Genomic DNA, 21,240 nt, shown 5'->3' with positions numbered 1-21,240 from the left:
ACCAAACGTTTTTATTGAACTTTGTTTCCAGAAAACAAGTTATTATATGTAAATTCTATATTTGTGGACAAGACATTTTTGGTAATCTAAATACAACTAGTAAAGTTGGCACCTCTTAGAATTTGTATATGAATTTTTGCCAGAATCTAGCACAGAATTGCAATATGAAATGTATAAGGAGCATAATTTTACAATTTTCGCAAGTGTTGAATTTATTGAGGGATGAAAAATGGTATTCGAGCCATGATTCTTCCGAAATTAACAAGAAAAATGTTTAATAATTAAAAATATATATATTTTTCCAAAACTTTTACGTAAGATAAAACTGCAGCTACCATATAAGGCTGGAGATTCCTTAGTACCGTCAAAAAAGGTAACTTTTTCCACTTTTATATGGGAGAATAAAAACAGATTACATCCGAATTTTTTACATATATATTAAGAGGTATTATTGAACTACAAAATAAAAATTAGTTTATGTAAAAAAAAAAAACAAAATGGCGGAAATATCAAAGATCCCGTTGATTGGCATTTTTTGCGGGCGTCAACTTCCTGGCTAGGCTTCTTGTCTAAAATGAAAAAAGTAAATGTTTTTTAATTATGCATCTTTTATCAAGTGCATAGTAGAAGGGTTTTGAAAATTTCGAAAAATTGGGGATGTAGGCCAAGATTTTGTAAAAGGTGCCACTTTTACCTGTGTTTGTCGACCTCAAAATAATTAAACAACTGTCAAACTGCCATTTTTCTCGGAAAAAGGCTCTATCACGCACTTAAGTATAAAATTGTCTACAAAATACGCTTTAGTTCAAATAAATCGGTTAAATAATTCGCTCGCAATTTTGACGGCCGGATAAAAACAAGTTAATTTCGAGGAAACGAGCCTCAAAGTTTTGCTACCTATATAGCCGTTGCATGAAGAGCAGTGGTGCTGGGGCCTATTTCTTTGAAAATTTTTGGAGTAAATCAATGAAACTTCAGGACTATGTATATTTTTGAATAGTTTTTCAATTGATATGAGCGAAAAAAATTTTTTAATTTTTTGAAAGTTCTAAAGGTATCTCTATCACTATAGTAAGATCATTATAATTTTGCTATTTCGTTTTATCGTTGCGCTTGTTAATTTTTACATGAAGTAAAAATGAGTCAAAAGAATATATTTTTGAGCTGCACCGAAATGTGTACTCTTTATGAATACTCCTAATACTGACTTATTACACGGTTCTTACTTCTATTTATACTAACTAGTATGTTTACTTATTACTAGCTGGTAATTTGTTTAGATATAATATATTGTTTGTTTGTTTACATAAATCTAATGCTAATTATACTATTCAGATGCATTTACCAATGAATAACTATTTGTGTTGTTATTGTTTGTTGTACTGATAGTACACTTGTATTGTGCCAAGTTAAGGTTATTTTGATGCATTTTCTTTAATGTTGTTCTGTTTACTGAAACAGAAGGTTGTTTTGATGTTTGTTTATTTTGGATATTTTGACAAATTACTATTATAAGGAATACGTTTTTTAACTCGCTCCAACCATTCATGCTCGCAATGAAACTAAATACTTATAATATACCCGTTATGTTTTTTGTATGTTGTGGACAGCCATAAGATGTCTGGTGGGTTCCAAGTTCTGTGTTGGGGTTTGTGATAGAGCTGAGCATTCACAGACAAAGTGGAAACCAGTTTCCGTATTTCCTTCCATCATTCAGCTGCTACAAATGTTGTTAAAAGGCAAACCCTTTTTAGTGCATGCTCTCCAAAAGTCCAGAGCCTCGTTATGGTAGCTATAGGTCTAAATGTACTAATTCTTAGTTCTAGTCTGGTGTATGACCATATCTGCTTTGATATCTTCCAACTTATTGTTCATTATCACATTATCACCGGTGTTTAATTATTTGTTTAAGGTGCTTATAAGGCTGTCAATTGATCGTTTCCGCTCGGATTCATCTAAAGAGGCACCTTGCTTGGACAACGTATTGTCTTTTCCGTTGCCGAAAATGTTTCTGTGACAGAGAACCCGAATTATGGGCAAGTGGGGTTGACCTGCCGGTGAGCTAAAGCCTTCGTGCAAGCGTTGACAACTATGGAATTAATGAGCGACACGGCCAGCAATGCCGCCTGGCTGTCAGTGTATATGGTTGTGTTCTCCCGTAGTTATTCAACATAACGTTATAGTATCCTCCTCCCCTACTAATCCTTTTCTCCATTCACGTCTAGAGGGTTACCTCACCCGAAAATGACTATTTAAATCTAACATTGGGATGATAAAGTCTGATTTATTTAGGCTTAACAAATTCATAAAAGCGGTATGTTCATAATCTTTCCGGTTCTAAACTCCTAATTCCTTTCTTCTCATATCAGAAATTACTAGTACCTTCCGCGTAAAGACGTGTTTGGGCAGTTGATGTGGGAGTAAATTGGGCGCATCAGTCAGACCTAACTTTATAGCCAGGGAAATCCGTACGGCCTGTGTACTGTGCTGTGTGCTCTCTGTATTCAATTTAATTTCCTGATGTTAAATTTGTTCCTTAATATTGCCCATCAGTTTTCCGTATGTCGTAATTGATCTAATGATGGGCATATGCATCCACGTGTCTATATTTGTGTTATGGCCCCAATTTCTTCGTTTTTCGATGTTAATTTTCCAATTCGGTTTAGTATCAAAGGTATTGAGTCTTGGCGGATAGAGAAATTGTTAAGCCACTGAGTAAGAGAAGATTAAGTTTATGTTAACAATCAATAATAATTTGCAATTAATTTGTTCATTCATTATATGAAATTTAAAAATTATTTATAAACTGCATATATATGTACATATATTGGACAAAGGTTCGAAAACAGCTATTTATGTAATTTATAACTTATACAGAAATTCATAAACTCTTTAACATAAAAAAATGTCTTGCCAACCTAACATTTCGACTCGTCCATGATTTTCTACTTTAGTGATCAAAGCTTAAGTACTTACGTAATTTTATTTCCAGTTCCGGGGAGCCTCCTCTTAATGCCGCTAAATTATTTCAATTCATCCTTTTTTTGCTAATTTGTCAAGATTTCAATATTTTTCTTCTCTTTCATAACTAAAAAGCCCTTTTCTTGATAAATTATCAAGATGTCAAATGTTCTAGACTTCGCTTTTTAGAAATAAAACATTTGTGACAGTAAATTTTTTAGAATGGAAGTTATTTTGCTTTTATTGGTTTTGTTAGACTAAGGGAAGATCGCAAAAAATAGTATTGAACACTTAACTTAAGAAGTTTACGAAATGTTAGTCAAGTTATTATTATATTATAACCCAACGATTAACCTACCCTTTATCATTCATCATTGAACTTCGGACAAAAGAAAATAACTGCTCACTGTTTGGTAACTAGAGTTCCATACAACAGAGCAATATTAAAATATAGGTCTAACCAAAACTTGTAAAAAGTGTTTGAGTAACATGCGGATCTTTCAACACTATGTTATCGATATGAAGACTAAAATAAAACTTTGGATCCATATTAACTCCCTAATCATCTAGTAAATAGTATTTTATTACATTAGGAGAGGGGAACTCAGATCTTCTAGAAAAGCATATTGTCCTACATCTGAAAGAGTATCCTCAAATATCACTCGTTGTTATACAAAAAAAATCTCGTTTGACCCATCGTCATGACCCCACCTGATAAAAAAAAACTCACTGCTTGTATCCAAAAAACTCTGGCAGCTTTAAAGCTGTGTGTGCGAGGAAAATGCTGTGTTCTAAAGCTTTACATTTTATCAAGATTGACTCAGAATAACAAAATGCTCTGAACTTGATACTCATAATAACAAAAAGCTCTGGGCTTGATACAATTATTGATAAATTGTCAATCTTTTGTTAGTTTGTGAAGTGAAGAGAATATAATAAAATTCTTGCGGATCTTGAATTCTTTCAGCTGCAAATTTAAAGTGAGTGTGAGTGAGTGAGCGGTTGGAAATATTAATAGATATATATGTATTATTTCATCTATAAAAATATGAATCTCGACGGCACCGTAATCAATCAGCTATATTTACTTTAAACGAAATCCAATACGAGACAGAAAATTGCTTTAATATACATAGAACACTTTAAACACTCTTACATCTTCCTTCATTTTACCTGTTTTCGTTTCATGCCAACAACACTACCAATACAACCACTTGACACATCAGTGACCTGCTGAAGAAGCTCTCTGTTAAAGCTGGCCTAATTGGTTGCTTCCGCGGCCTAGTCGTCAACGGCGAAATACTCGACATTTACAGTTATATGTCCGTACATCTTTCAGAGATAATTAAAGACTGCAAGCCGTCATGTGTGCCATCACCGTGCAAAAATGGCGCACAATGCAAGGAACTATGGAGTACCTTCCAGTGCGTGTGCAGCAACCCCTGGGCGCACATCGGTGAATTCTGCGAAACAAGTAAGTGCGCTCACTTTGAATCTTTGCTCACTTGAATTCCAATCTTAACGAAATCTAAACGCTTATTTGAAATCTTTCTCTCATTTCAACTTCTCCATTTTGCAGACATCAACGAGAAGGCACTCACATTCATTACACGTGAGTCGTTCTTGATGCGCAATTACATTAGCACACCCGCCGCTACGCCGCCCTTCCTGCCGGCCGCCTACTCCATCTACGGCATCAATGAGGAACGGGACATCATCAAAGGCATACTCGCACAAGACATACTCATCAACTTACGCACTTACGATGCGAATGCGCTAGTCTTGTATGCAAACGATCATTACAACAATTTCGTGCACTTGTATATTAGCTCCGGTCGCGAAATTGTCTTCCTCTATAATTATGGCGATGCAATTGTTAATCTGACTATAGTTGATGTGTCCGTGAGTAGCCTGAATAGCATTCAGGTGGCCATTGAGCGTGAGGAGCAACGCACCACGATGCACGTGAACGAGCAGAGCGTGAGCGTGGAGAGAGGCATGATGCTGTTGGATGAATACAGCAACAAACCGTGGGTCAATCCGGAGAAGGGTAATTATAAACATTTGTGTACATTTTGACTTAATTGAGACTGGTCCATTTTTCAAAAACGGTATCAATTTTATACATAATATTAGAAGAACCAGTAGCAGAGAGAAATACCACTATTTCTTAAAATCATAGCCTTAATAGATTTGTGGTGAGCTCAAAACGCTTCGTCGATCTATGAGCCGATGCACTTTAAGAAGTCTTGGGGTAACACAACTGACAAATATCTGTCCAAAGAAATGAACCGATATTTTAGATCAACTCTAAGAGCTTTATTTAATATAAATCAACCAGCTAAATTTGTACGAAATTTGCTTTAATTCACTCTTCTACCCTTCAAAGAAGTGACATTCACTCAGATATCAGAGTGCGTTCAGGGTTGGTTGAGGAGTGCCTAACCACGCTAACAATAGCAACGAGTGTCTTTGTAATAAGACTGGTATGGGTACCGGGCCATAGCGGAATCACAAGAAATTGCTAATGAGCTAGCAAGGAAAGGTATTCTAGAACCCCTGTCGAGAGAATTGGAGCGGGTCGGTGCTCCGGTATCCTCATTAGTTTTACTACTAGATATCTGTGCTTTGCGGAAGCTTGGCCAGTTTTGGGGTGCATGCGCTTTCGCAAAAGCCTTTTGGTCCAAGATCGATTGCGGTAAATCTAGTAATCTCTTTGCCCTCAGTAAGGCTATTCTCTTCCTAGTTGTGAGGACTTTAACAGGCCATTGCCCAATTGGCGTCCATGCTGTAAAGTTGAGAATGTTACCGGACACCATTTGCAGAAGTTGTATGGAAGAAGATCAGCTGGAAACAACTCAACCTCCTTCTTGACTTTCCTGCGTTTGGGAGGTCAAGACTTAAACACTTGGGAGCGCATACCTTCAGACATCCCACAAACAGGCGAGAGTGGAAATTAAACACCTGTGCAAATTTGTATTGGTTTCTAAGATAAGTTATAAATCCGAACACAGGAATTCCATTTTTCTATGGCTTCATAAATGACTACATATATAGCAGTCTACATGGGATCTTCGAACAACCATCTAACCTAGCCTAACCCGCTCTAATTATAGGATAATTACGTGTTTCAACGGTTATTTTTGTTTCTTAAACAAAAATCTTACCAAGGATCACTTTCAATCGTCTATTTAATCTTCCTTATAATCTTACTCCCACCCTTCACTGATACCGAAATAGGGCTGAAAGAATACTGACAGCTGATTCAGGATAAAAGTGATGCTCAGCAACAACAGTATTTGAACGATTTTGAAAATAATTCTGAAACAGAAAACCGATACCAAAACAGAAAAATAAAATAATCCATTTTCGAAATCCCATATTTTTAGTATTTGAAAAATCATCAAAAATTGTAAGAAAATATTTTCTACCGCTCCCCTATTTTTCAACAACATGCATTTTATGAGCCGGAAATTTTCATTTAACATATTTCCTAACGCATTCCTATTTTACAGAGGTTCTCTCACCACACCGTCCACCCGCACCGCCAACTGAGTACTTCCAATTTAATATTGGCGGTTATGATCCTGCGAATTTGCTAAGGCCCAATCTGGACGCTCCTGCGCTGCAGGGATATATTGGCTGTGTGCGTGGCCTGAAAATTGGCACAAATCTAATCGACTTGGCTGACATCAACGAACGGAATATCTCGCCCAGTAAGTACACAGAAATGCAATTGCAACACAACTCTACGTATGTATGTATGTATGTATATGTGCAACTGTAAAACTAACACAAATTACACTTGGCGCTTTGGTGAGGAAATTCAATTTTAAAAAGTCACATACGAAGCTAAGCGGAAGAGATTTGCACTTGTGTGTGACTGCAGCATCGGTTTGGTGAAATCGTGCAAGAACATATTGGGAGCATGCGTTTATGGCAAACATACATATGTATACATATATGTTTCTAATGCTTATGCTCGTATAAACGAGGAAATATAACGCTAGGAATTAGTATACGAATTAGAAAGTTAGGGCGGGTTTACATATTGAAGGTAAAAGGTAAAATAAGACTAATATATTATTCTCCACTTCGCAGACAACAATTCTGATAGAAAACTTGCAAATAAAAACGGGTATAGAAAAGTTTTGATTTTTTTTTTTGACCTTTTTCTCTCGAAAACTCGCAACGTCATATATCTCGTACCGCTCATCGTTCCATCGACTGAGGTATGTATTCTCCGTTAACAATGCGCGACCGTAGAACCTTTCTCTCGAAAACTCGCAACGTTGCCTCATCAGATGTTGTCATCGTCCATGACTCTGCACCATATAGCTGGACGGGGATAATAAGTGACTTGTAGAATCTGGTCTTTGTTCCTCGGGAAAGAACTTTACCTCTCAAATGCCTACTGAGTCTGAAGTAATACCTCTTGGCAAGAATTATTCTGCGTTGGATTCCGAGGCTGACATTGTTGTTGTTGGTTCCAGGATAGACGAAATTATGTACGACTTCTAAGTTATGACTGTCAACAGTAATCAACAGTAACGAGGGAGCCAAGTCGCGAATGCGATGACTGTTTGTTTGATGACAGGTTTGTCGTCGTTCACTACCAGACCCATTTGCTTCGCTTCAGAACTAACGGCGCGGTTGTTAAGACCAATAATATCAATATCATCGCTGTATGCGCAGCATATCTCGCACCCAAAAAATTGGGTAAATTGGGGCGCCGAATAGTCTCTTCCAAGGCATCAATCGCTCCGGGCTTAACAGTGTATAAAATAGTCCAGCGGGGCTAAATTGCGCGATCTTGGCTCCCTTCCATAACTTGATTGCTGCGTTGGCTGTACGGCGTGTAGCGCCGTATTTTTGGAACCAAAGGTCGTCCACATCAACATTATCCAATTCAGGCAAGAAAAATCATTAATTATGACTCTGTAAGGCTCCCCATTGATTGTAAAATTATGGACGTGCGACGCCCTTGATGATCATTCGACTTCAATTCTTGTAGTTTTTGGAGTTGGTTTTGTAAGTTCGCATACCATGCTTCTTCAACCAAATCTTTCATTAAGTGGAAGGGCGCAGCTTCAATTGTTGCGCGCGAATGCGGATGAACTCATTCAGGCTTGCTTACTACTCTGCTCCACAGCAGCTATAGCGTATTCAGTGCGCAATGTACGACGTCTCTGAGATTGCACATTACCCACTAAAGTAAAGGGGGAGCGAGGCCGATCCATGGTGGCTCAAATTACCGACTCTGCTGGACTATTACGAGTATGTCGACCGAATTTTGGTAATAAATTTGCACTATTTACAAATTATTAAATGCAAACACCTGTCGAAAAGATCAGCTCGGAAATAATGTCTCATTGAAAACCAAAAATATCAAAAACCTGCTCTTAAAATTTTATGTGTCATTAAAATGGAAGATGAATTTTAATGACAGTCCATTCAGAAAAAAACTAGGAATTAAAGGAGATAGACTTGTGGACGTACACGGTAATCATTACGTCAATCCCGACATATGGAGCAATAAAAGTAATATTAAATCGACCGTTCCAAATAAGAATCAGATATTAAATCTATTATGATTTTCCACTGAGCTCATTCTAACACTAACAGATTCAAGTATTCGATATTCAAAAGGGATAACAGAAAGTTATAAGACCACACAATGTCATTTTCCCAACAATATTTCGTACAAAAGTCAATGAGCAATTAAAAAAATCAATGTTTTTACTTTTGAGAATTTGTTTCTGTCAAGCGGTCTTCTGTAAGCTCTACAAACTCTATCAAATTTTATACTAACCGACCAGAACCCGACCTAACTTAATGTTTGTATATACCATATACCATTTATTATTTTTCTGTGTTGCTTAGTTAGTATGCTCCCAAGCGCATGTCGGTTAGCCTTTTGGTATGTTTACAAACATATGCGTGTGTCCGCTTTATGGTCATTACTGCCAAAGATTAATGTCAATCGGATAAGCCGAAGTAGCGAGTAGCCGCAAAGGCGCTGACCAACAGCACATAGATTTTCAATATACCAATGCAAGTAAGTTAGGTTTCAGTATGAGCCGAATATTGAATCAGACCCACAAGGCCCACAGTGTTGGGCCAAAATGATAGCTAACTAAGTGCCAAACGTTCTGCGACTGCCCAGAAAATTGATTCACTTTGATTTATAGCCATTCTAAGTTAATGGAAAGCCACAAAAATATAATTTAAAGGGAATCGAAGTTTCAGAGATGCACACGCCTTGCAAGTTGTCTTCGTAATAATGAAAAAATATAAGAATTAGAAAGCATTCTGTGAGACTTGCGAACTATTTAGCTTATGGGGTTCTAAGTTCTGATATGCCGGATCCAATACGGTTTTTAAATAGTGTAGCTATCAGTGAGATCTTTGAAAGTTAGTTGATGAACCGCATGAAATCGAAAACACAGAAAATAGGTATACCTAAATCAGAGCTATCGAGATAAGTTGTTAATGTAATACAACAAATCGCCATCCCCGACTGCTTTAGAGACAGCTTATTCTAGAGTAAAAACGATCAAGTATAAGAATAAGTTGGGTAATTTAGTACCAATTAGTTAGACAATGGCTGATATAAAAACATCTTTATCATAGCATTCCTAAGAACCTTTGTTACAAGTACATCACTTAAACACTAACAACTAGAATAACTGTATACTAAAGCATAGTTTTAAAGATAACCTACAGCATATTTCGCATTGTCATTCATTCTCTTTCTTCCGCCACAGCCATGGAAGGTGTGCTGCCCAACTGCCAAATCAAATGTGACGCCGAGCCTTGCAAAAATGGCGGCATATGTAAAGAGAACTTCGCCAAACAGGAGTCCACATGCGACTGTGAGCACACCAGTTTTCTAGGTGAATTTTGCATGGAGGAGAAGGGTGCGGACTTTAGCGGCGAATCAACATTGTTGCGTAAATTCGAGCTTACCGGCAAAGTGGACTACGTACGATTGCAATTGGCATTCTCCTCGTTCGATTTGCGGCGTGCCAACCGTGTGATGTTGTTATTGCAGCCGACCGGTGATCGCAGTTATTACCTGATGGTAGCCATTAACGCTGATGGCCATCTACTATTCGAAGAGGACCGTGAAGGGCCGGCCGTTGGGGCGCACATCGATCGAAGTTTTCTGAATAATGCACGCCACTCCATCTACTACATACGCAATGGCAGTGAGGCCACTCTGTATATTGACCGCGAAAAAGTGCCATTGACAAAGATACAGACACGTGCGCCGGTGCCAACGAGTGATGTGGGTGGAAATCGTGTACAAATTGGTGGCATCAATACAACAGATGCGAGATTTGCTGTGTTCAAGAGTTATAGCGGCTGTCTGTCGAGTAAGTAGCTATTTGTGGCTCCTCTGTTATAACACATACACATGCATTGATTGGTAAGTAGAAATTAGTGGGTCATAAAATGCCTATTTTCTTGCCGCTTATAATGATTGGCCAGTCATACATTTTGTGGTTGGCATTGGTGTCGCAAAAGGCTAGAAAGTTAAATTGAAGTAAGAGTTCAAATTAAGTGAGACTATCAAGCCAACTTGAATGGAAAGGTTTACCATCGTTTTATTATCAAACTCTAATAATGCTCCATGAGGAATAACCCACAAGTTCCTTACAGACATTATGTTCACAATCCTATGCACGAAAGTTTACCCTAACTCTCTCCGATAACCCTTCATCTATTTAAAAATGGCACTTTTACTACCTCCGTTATTTCGTAAACTTTTATCATCGTCATATCTTCTCCGCTTGACTTCAACTTTCGATTCTAATCCGATTCGTATTCTCTACACTAGACTCCACTTCTCCTGTGACCTCAATTTTAGCAAAGAGGGCTTTTTCGAAATATTTTCCGATGATATTTGATAATTTATATAATTTCATCACAAAAAAAATCAATATATTGCGTATATGAATTTTAGACTCGACCGATTTCATTTGTATTTAGTGCATGGGCCGACTTCACCCATTACCACTACAAATCTACAGTGTGACATATAAAAAATGATACTTATACCATACTCTCACGTGTACACCGCATAGGTTAACTAATTAGAGGAAGTATTGACCCGAATTTACCATATTCTTCTACAAGAACACATTGTTATCAGGAAAAGATGCTCTATTTATTCCAATAATTTGCCGTACGGAAGAATCGATATCTTCCGTAAAAGGACAGCCACTGATTTATACTTCGTTCGAATAATTGCTCTAATTGTCGAACTCTTATATCCTGCACACGTTTTTTTTTAATTTGCCACTATGCTTGTAACCCCTCAAAGCAAACGCCGGAGAACCCATAAATCAAATCGATTTAGTCTTGTCCGTCTGTTTGTCTGCCTCTATACACACAAACTTAGAAACCATTTTTTGAGATATCAGTGAAATATCGCACACATTCTTCTCTCACTATTGCTCGTTTCTCGTAACCGTCGACATCGCTTCAAATTTAATGGGGAATGTTTATTATAATTTGAAAGAACATTCTTTGGAATTTATTTTTTGAAGATTATCTTTCTCAAACGTTGGTCTCAGATGGTCCATCACTTGAGTCCAATTTTCGATGACTCGTTCGAGCATTGTGACTAGTAACTGGCGAATGACAAGCGTGATTTTTTACTCCAAGGCCTGAATCGAACCGAGATCTCCCGCATAGACCTTAGTCTTTACATATCCCACAGGAAAATACCTAACGGAGTGACATCACACGATCTTGATGGCCAATTGAACGGCCACAAAAGTGAAATTATCTGCTTACAGCATGATGTGTGGGAAATGGCGTCGTCTTGTTAAAACTAAATGTCGCCAAGATCACGAGCTTCAATTTCAAGCATTAAATAGTCGGTTACGTTCTCACCGGTATCATTTCTTAACAAATATGGACCGATGATTCCACCGCCCCACAAATCACACCAAATCGTTGTTTTTTGGATGAAATGGCAGCTCTTGAATCCCTTCAAGTTGCTCTTCGTTTCTAAAGAGATGATTTTGACCTCATCGCAGAACAAAATTTGGCCCGAAAACATCGGATCTTCTTGAAGCTTTTCAAGAGCCCATAGAGCGAAGCGATGTTGCTTGGGAAGGTGGAACGATTTCAGTTCTTGCACAAGCTGTACGCTTACAATTTAAGGTCCCAACGTAAAAAGCGCCAAGTCGTTCAATAGGTCAGTCTGAGTCGCTGCGAACGGCGCTGAATCGACTCTCCACGGTCTTCGTGTACACTCTCAACTACAGTTGCTATATTTTCTTCACTGCGGGCTAGACGTGGTCTATTCGGTCGAATATTCTCCAATAATGAATGCTGGGTCTCAAAATTGGTGATGATGTTGCGAATAGTACGCTCAGTAGGCCGATTATGTTGACCATAAGTTGAACGAAGCGCGCGAAACATATTCTTTAAAGAACGTGAATTTTCGTGATAATGTTGAACGATTTGTAAACGTCAAGTCAGAGAGTCTTTCCATGATGAAATGCCAAACAATACTGAACAAAAGTGACATGACACAGCTTGACAAGGCTCACGGGTGATCTGTCAAAAAAGGCTATTGAGAAAAGTACCACTGCCTCTATTGTCCGTTAAGACCAGTATATGGAAATAGGTAGAACCAGTAAAATATTTTGTGTGTAAGGTAACTCAGCTGAATGTTCTTACTTGAACATATCATAGAAATAGTTAAGGTAGCGCCTTATCGCTTTCCATTACGAATCGTTGAAAATGATACCAAGCCTTGAAGTCTTAACTCAACCCACTTCTCTGCATGCTTCTAAAAGTACTTCTTTGGAATATTTCCCATTTCAATTTCTATGATTCTTAACACCCCGTACTAGCTGCTGTAACCTATACACATGGCGTCTTTTCACTGACCACATAAGACAAATGTTCGAGTTTAGTGTTTCAGTTAAGTAACTAAGTTGTAAGCACTGCTTGTATGCCAAGTACGGCAAAGGTTTCTTATTGGTTTATATTTACTGATTGCGCTTATATAACCAATTCCGTACTTTTCGTCATTAACAATAATATAAATGGCACATGAAGGAAGCGGTTTGATGGAAACGCCCACCAGTTGGGAATAACCTTTGAGTTACATGACCATAAGTTGCAAATTATACAAGAACTTAAGTTAATATTCAACGTTTATATAAATCCGTTCGTATGTAGACAACTCTCAAACCTCAAAATTATTTGTTAATGTATGTTGTCTTTGGCAGAATTTTATGTTTCTCCTTCACTGTTTTAAGTCTCATAAGCACATATGTTTTAATTGTACATATGTAACTATTTATATACCATATATATAGTACATAGGTTTACATGCTGACTATGTCAAGAGAGCGGGTATAAATTTCCCGGCAATGCGCTATTAATTCTTAAAGCTTCGCTTAACTCCTGATGAGGGTCCACTTGACGGCCTAAAGTTGTTGCGTCTTGTTACGCTCAACGCACAATACGAACCACAAGCGCAGGTCCATTGAGTCGTGGCCGCTTTTAGCAATGTTTTGCTAAACATTGTTGTTGTTGTGTTGCTAGTACTTGATATGCATTTACGCATATGCACATGCCAAAAACAACAAGCACTTCAGGAACTTGAGAATACGCATGGTGGCGCTGCACTTGATTCTCACGGAACGCATCCACAGAAGCTTTCATGTGTGTATATACATATGTACAGCTGTGCACATAAGCGTAATCGAAGCGCAAACCGTTTTATCTAGAGTTTTTACAACTTTTGAGGGTCATCAGCGCGGCTGAAATAGAAAAAAGTCAATACTAAACGTCCGTCGACTAGCTGGCTGAGTATATAAAGCACATACGTTTGTGTGTGTGTTTGTGTATAAAAAGCTATTAGTTCAAAAAGAAATAAAAGCTCTTCAGTCAAGTTTAAAGCAATGGGTTTTCTCGCACTTCTTCCTTCATATCCGCTCTCCGACCGACCAACCAGTTCGCCTTCTTAGATTTGTTGCTACATCATGATGTACGTTTATTGCCAAAGTCGTTAACAAAAAAACTTCACGGCTATAAAAAATGGCCTCCACCGAAGACCCCACAAACAGTGTAAATGCACAAAATGAACAAAACAGGGTCGTTAATGTAAATAAAGGACCGCTGTCTCGCTATTGAATTTATTGTCAGCACTGCCGCTTTCAATGACTGGTTTGCTGGAATCTTAAAAACTCCTCTGTATTAAGTAATTTAAAAATTACTAGTACAATTTATTTAAAACATAGAGATTAAGCTAATAAAATTAGATTTGACGACAATGTCAATGTCTTGTCTTTCTGAAGTGCATTCGGCGATTTTTTCGATGAGTGAAATTATTCAACAAAGAAGTTCCATAAAGTTTATGTGCGGAATCAAATTTCTGGTGCCGAAACGTTCAGAATGTTGTAGAAGGCCTTCGGTGATAATTGTTTGTGGCAAGTGATTTTGATTATTCAAAGAGGGTCGAGAACCCGTTGGCGAGAACCACGTCCAAGACGACCGTCAACATCCACTGATGATCAACACGTCAATAAAATAAAGAAATTGGTGTTTGAGAATCGGCCATTAACAGTCAGAGGGGGTTAGAAAATTGGTCGCATTTAATTGCAGAGTGCCCGATGTACTCGGGCATTAGGGATCTGGGTGGTATGGGGATTAGCTGGACTGATGGACGATTAGATGTTAGTGGTGTGATCTCCACTAGTCGGAATATTGAACAGTTAGGGTCGTTTGCGCGTGAATTATTTAAGCGGCGAAGACGGTTAGCTGGGAATTAGGGTTAGTTTTTGTATGATTAGTGTTTGTATGTGATGTATGGATGGGGTCCAACCCCTGGCCACCAGTCCAGAGCCGTATGGAAGCTCAACTGGTAGTAGCTTCGGCTACGAGGTCTGACCAGAGACTTAATTCTGGTACCACGGAGAGCAGGAGCCCTTGGAGGTAACTCCAACCTGCTCATGCGGACTGGCCCCTCGGGGAGTATCGTGGTGGTTGTGGTTAAAACCCAAATGCGGGAAGAACTGACTTTGTCAGTTGAATGTGGAGTTGCATTGCAACCGGGTGCCGGACCCAAAGCACGGCAGAGGTTTTAGGTGGACCTCGAACCCGACCAAGGTGGTTAGCGTGTCCATTCCACACTGCCAATTGGTACTGAAAATGCTTAGCATTCTCAGGACGCTGATCAACGCATTAATTTGATCAGTGCTTTTGAGCGCCGTGGAATAAGACTGTCGTTAGCAAGTACCCACGTTAAACACACCGGACGTTAACAGTAAGAGATCTGACTGGCATCGTTGGAATATCAGAAGGATCAGTGAAAACCATTTTGAAAGATCATGTGGGGCTATGAAAAGTGAAAGCAAGGGTTGGGGAAAGGGTTGGTTTTAAAATCAAAAAAATTTTTGGAAAAACAGCGTTGCATTAACGTATGTAAATTAATGCTTTCCGGCTACCAGGATGTAATTAAACGTATTATTACTGGTGATGAGTCTTGTATATCTGCTTACGACCCAGAAACAGACAATGCTCTCCGACTCCAGGATGTCATTAAACGAACATCGTTGCAAAGGTGAGCCAAAGCTGAAAAAAACAACGTCAAAGCAGGTCAAAAATTAAGATTATGTTGACAGTTTTCTTCGATTATCGAAGAATCCGAATTCCTTCCGACCGGCCAATCTGTCAACAAGGAATATTATTTGAGTGCTATGTGTCGTTTGCGCGAAGCTATTCGTAAAATGAATCCGAAATTATAGGCCGACAACTCTTGTGTTTTGCATCACGATAACACACCGTCTCATACTGCATTAATTCTTCGAGAGTTTTTCGCCAAATTTTCAACCAATATCATGCCGCAACCACCGTATTCACCTGTGACTTCCGGCTATTGAGCAAACTCAAACGACCGCTCCGTGAAAACCGTTTCGAGTCCATTGAAGACATTAAACGTGAATCACTAAGCGCATTGAAGGCTGTTCCGGAAATTGACTATAAAAGTGTTTCGAGGATTGGAAAAAACGTTGGCACATGTGTATTTGGGCCAAGGGGGATTACTATGAGGGGAGGACATAGATTGGGAATTGTTAAAAAAAAAAACAACTCTTGTTTGTATTTTTCATTCATAGCTGCTTTTGTTCAGGAGGTTTTACTGTAATAGTACATAATACTTTTCTGTAAATATCCATTTGAATATATATAATGTTGTCTCTAACTTCTTCTTGCTTATTTAATAAATCGAAAAAAATATTTTCGGCATATTTAAAAAAAGTGTGATGTGTACGGAGAAGATGTGTTGACTGAATACCAATGCCAAAATTGGTTTACAGTATGAATATTCATGATCCGATGTAGACAAAATAAAGTCCTTAGTCGATGCAAAGCGTCGAATAACAACTCGAGAGATTGCTAAAAGACCGTTCAGGAATGGGATGTACTACCACAACCACCATATTTTCCAGACTTGACACCTTCGGACTATTACATGTTCCGGTCTGTACAAAATTTTTTGGATAGGAGAACTCTCAGCTCAAAATTGTATGTTAAAAGCCATTTGGACAAAAGTACTTTCATTCTTTCGATCAAAATTCGTATGTACATTAAATGTTCCCTCTAGATGATAGCTCTTTGGGATAACTGTCAAAATTAGAAAATTTCTTTGGCATGTATGAGTTCTTTCTCAAGGTCATGAGACTTCATACCGATCTAGACAGGCGCATTGCAAGGAAGCACGAAATGCGATTGAACGATCTACCGGTGTGCAAAAGTCATGTGCAAAGCGGTGGAACAGAAATACACAAAGTTCCTACTGGATTTGATGGAAGGAACTGTAGAATATGGTAGTATCGCTCGCCTGCAAAATGAGGCTAACTTGTCGAAGAAGAAATGTCAAGAGCTTGGCACCAGAGAAACAAGGCAATATTATGGATACGTGACGGCGCTCCATTTGGTAGCGCTAAGAACCAAAACTTGGCTTCACTTATTTAGCGTATCAGGCTAACCTAACCTAATCTAACATATTGTTCTAAGTGAATCTAGATCTATCACGGTATTTAGATGCTTCAGCATGCGATTTAGGAATTCATGATCCCTAATCTAACTATTTCATAAACAATTTTTGAAATATGCCAGAATTCAATATTAACATAAATTAGAGTAATATTGATTTCTAGCAGTAAATTAAGTACAATATACATACATATACCATATGTACTGCTGATACCCACTTTTAATTAAATGACTTGCTCTCCTCAGGTGATTTCAATGAATGCATGTAATTATGTAATAACCACATAAATATAAACTTATGCGTGTTGAGGGTTTACTAATGCAATTTCCCATTATCGCCAACAGATATTTACATACAAGTGAATAATTATGTGATGAAACCGCTGGAGGAATATATGCTCTTCACCAAATCAGGCGCCGACAACATAACTGTTATTCACCCACAGGGTCTGCGCAGCGCACAGTGTATAGCCAAATTCGATATTTCGGAGCAGCCATCACAGGAACCAATGGTCAACGTGAGCTCGGTAAGTAATAACCAGTGCAGAGGGAAATGGTAGAAAACAGCCCTCATGCACAGCAGTCATTGAAGTATAAGCAACTGTAACGGCACTTTAACTAGATTTCCAAAATGACAATAACACAAACAAAAGCCAACAACTACACCAAGGTATCAAAATTGCATAATTGTAATGGACCGTGGTGGCCAGTTGCAGTTGCTTTAGTTCGTTCTTATCTTGCCGAGTTGAAGGTTGGCGCGTAGATTTGCATACGTGAAAGCCTGCCAATGTCTGATTGCGTAGCTTATTTCCAGAGGCCTAGGTACTCAATGAAAACATATTACGATTTGCAGAGCGTCGAGACTTGGGTTGAAGATCCGCCGCAACGCGTCCTTTATGTAGCCAAATTCGGTTATGACGTTTCGGAGAAGGAGGACTCCACGCAAGTGGTATTCATAACGCTGACGTCGCTCTTCGTGATTATAATCATTTGCTGCCTAATAGAGGTGTACCGCAGTCATCGTGCCTATAAGAAACGCATCGAACGCCAGACCGACGAGGATATCATATGGTCAAAGGAACAAGCGACAAAAATGCATGAATCGCCAGCTGTGGCGGGAACACAGTCTTACGCCTACAAAGTGGTGAGTACAACAATGCAACGGAGGCGAAGACCATTAACTGTAATTAAACCGAAATTTATAACTCTTGCCACTTGCAGTTGCCGCAGGATGAAAAGAAGTCGGGAAATGGCGCTCCGCTAGTGGGTATTTTGAAAAATGGCAGCGCAGCTGGCGCCGCAACAGTTGCAGGCACAGCAACGCCGGCTAAGGAGAATGGTAGCACAAAGAAAAACGGAGATATACCACTGGGTCAGATTGACGCGCGCATCGATGAAGAGGATGAAGACGATGACGAGGATGCCGCAAAAGCAGAGGTAGACAAAAGCTTAGATGAAGCCTTGGAGGCAGCGCAGCCTGAGAAACAAACGGATGAAAAAGAGATTAGTCAGAAAGGCGCTGAGGACACACTTGAGAAGAAAACTGCGAACGTAAACGAAGAAAAACCTGTAAGCAATGCTGATGCAAATAAGAGTCCAAACGAAAAACCGAACGACGGCAAAGGTAAAGAGGAAATAAAAGCTAAGGATGAAAGTATCGAACTCTCGAAACAAGATAAACTCAACGCAACGGCGCCGAAGCAAAATGAAGGTATGTAAAAAACGTACGACAAATTTTTGATAAAAACTTAAATTCTAAAACGTAGCATATAAAGAGCTGATTATACCAATCTTTTGCCGGCCTATCCCTTTTTGACCTGGCAAATCTATGTCAAGTTTTCACAACTTTGGAAAATATTTCATTAAATCATGCGGCTCAAGCATGTAGCAAGAAAGCATCAAGACATTATAAAAATCTTCGAAAAAGTCGAATGGATCATTGCTCTATTGTTTAATATTCATGGCTTTTGTGTCTACTGATCAACATCATTATTCGGGTCAGAGCCTTTCTTATAATACATGATTGGTTGATTGAAAAGGGAGGCACATAGGCGCCGGACGGTGGGCGGCCGCACACAGGCCAACGTTAGGCCGATTGTGCCCCCAGGAGGTAGATTTGACAAAAGACCAAATTCCTTTTTACCCCAGCAGCCCAATGTATCTTAAGTTAGAGTATTTGAAGCCGTGGAATATACAAGTATCATCCGGCTGAAGGTTGGGCGTTCGCATAGATAATGTTCTACCACACCGTCGAATCCACTTTTTCCATTTTCTGAAGGTGGGATCTTAATCGTAGGTGTCCTGTAACAACCCCTTCAATGTTGCGAAGTTCCCTTTTGCTTAAAAGTAAGTACTTTTTGGTCTGTCCACCATCAACACTACCCCAAAGTAACTTGTGGTATGCCCTGTGTTACTTGTGTTCCAAGACATTACCTCGGAAGTCCTCACACACTTTAACTTCATACCAGATCACTTTAATCATGGAAACCAATCTATGGCGGCTCTTTCTCTGCCCACATACCGGCGAGGGTGTTGTCGGTATGTTGGTGGAGGGTGACAGTGACGTGAGAGCCAAGTCGCGAATGTAATAGCTGTTTTGTTTAATAACGGAAGATATTTCGTCTTGTCATCGTTCACAACCAGACCCATACGCCTCGCTTCCTTATTCAGTCTAGAGAAAGCAGAACAAATGGCACGGTTGTTGAAGCCAATGATATCAATATCATCGGCATACGCCAGCAACTGTACACCCTTATAGAAGTTTGTACCTTATCTATCAGATCTGCAGCTCGACTTATTTTCTTCAGAAGTAGGTTGAGGAAGTCACACGAAAGAGAGCCGCCTTGTCTGAAACTTCGTTTGGTATCGAACGGCTCGCAGAGGTTGGTGTTGCTCAACGTCAGTTTACACAGCCTTATTAGCTTTGCGGGGATACCAAGTTCATTGAAGGCGGCTTGAAACCCCACTAAAAGGTGATGTATTGCGATCTTCCTTGTTATAGTCATCATCAAAAGTGGGGTCTTTCATCCGAAGCTGTTGTTTCCTTTTCATTGGAGGTAGTTTCTAAGCGGAGGGCCCAGCGCACAACCTCAATAGGCGAATAGTATAAAGTTTTATACACATTTATATAGCAACCTGCTTGTTTCAAGACCGACGTCCGCTCGCAGCCTTACTTCTGGTAAACAGACGCTACAACTAGACTTCATCGAACCCTTTAACCGAATATGTCGAAGTTGGTCCGCTGAAGCTTCCTCTATTTTAGCCGTGAGCTCAGGCTCCAAACGGGTTGACTATAGCATCTTACTCAAGAGTTACTCACGGTTCGTGAAAATTGGACGATGGGCGTGGCACGGCCCACTTTTTGGTGAAATCCCATATCTCGAGACCCGACCAACCGATTTCGACAAAATTTGGTATTTTGTATTTTTTTAAATTTCTATGTCATTTTGTGAAAATGTGTGAAATCGGACACTAACTACGCCTACTTCCCATATAGCACAACTTTAAATTCCACTTGATTCATTCAGTTTCCAGTATACAAATCAAGAATCAATTAATATAACGGGATAAAACTTTGCACCAACAATGCGTTTAGTGTGTGCCACTTTATGATCAAAAATTTTTTCAATCCAACCAAAACTGTTCACGACCCCAGATACCGAATATTTAGACCCCGGTACCTATGGTTGACTTTTGATAAAAAATGTCGGTCAATGTGTGATATATACTGTAACTGAAATTATAATAATAATAAAATATATATAGTATAACTGAAATAAAGGGACAATTTCTCTTATAATAGTATGTCTGTATGTCAAAAACGGGACGCAAAATAGGACGAATACTTCCCTTAGCCCCCAAATACTTACAGTAAAGATTTTCGAACTTCCGGGTGACTTTGTACGCATATATCGGCCAATATGTGAGTTATCTCAGTGGAAATAAGAGAGCGTGTTTACAAATAACAGTGTTCTTTGTGCCAAAAATAGTTAAATTTTAACAAAAACTTTACCTAGCCCCCATATAACCGCCCATCTGTCTCCATACAGTCGAAATTTTGTACTCGTCCTATTTTCTAAAAAAAAGCCTCATTTATAGCCGATATTGGACCACTGTCATGCAAACGGAACGAACCGAATCAAGTTCTTGTGTGGAAACTCTCATTTGTGAAACGTATTAACGTTTGTTTTTTGTGTACATTCAATATGAGTTACAAATATTTGCTTAATTTTAAGTTTAACCTTACCTTTC

The 21,240-nt window shown here is 38.9% G+C and overlaps 1 protein-coding gene across 6 annotated transcripts in view; it reads left to right on the top strand.

Annotated features, from left to right (window-relative positions):
• Positions 1-21,240, top strand: part of LOC126761473 (axotactin) — a 171,061-nt gene that overhangs the window by 116,992 nt on the left and 32,829 nt on the right. For all 6 annotated transcript variants that reach the window (XM_050477658.1, XM_050477654.1, XM_050477656.1 and 3 more), the window contains exons 12-18: positions 4,188-4,435; positions 4,541-5,011; positions 6,477-6,677; positions 9,729-10,340; positions 17,335-17,516; positions 17,843-18,133; positions 18,211-18,700. In XM_050477658.1, coding sequence (XP_050333615.1) covers positions 4,188-4,435; positions 4,541-5,011; positions 6,477-6,677; positions 9,729-10,340; positions 17,335-17,516; positions 17,843-18,133; positions 18,211-18,700 — 2,495 coding nt within the window. The remainder of the gene's footprint in view (positions 1-4,187; positions 4,436-4,540; positions 5,012-6,476; positions 6,678-9,728; positions 10,341-17,334; positions 17,517-17,842; positions 18,134-18,210; positions 18,701-21,240) is intronic.

Source organism: Bactrocera neohumeralis, chromosome 6, assembly GCF_024586455.1.
Source record: "Bactrocera neohumeralis isolate Rockhampton chromosome 6, APGP_CSIRO_Bneo_wtdbg2-racon-allhic-juicebox.fasta_v2, whole genome shotgun sequence".
Taxonomy (NCBI): Eukaryota; Metazoa; Arthropoda; class Insecta; order Diptera; family Tephritidae; genus Bactrocera; species Bactrocera neohumeralis.
Note: the sequence above shows the minus strand (reverse complement) of the source record. Positions and strands in the feature narration are given on the sequence as shown.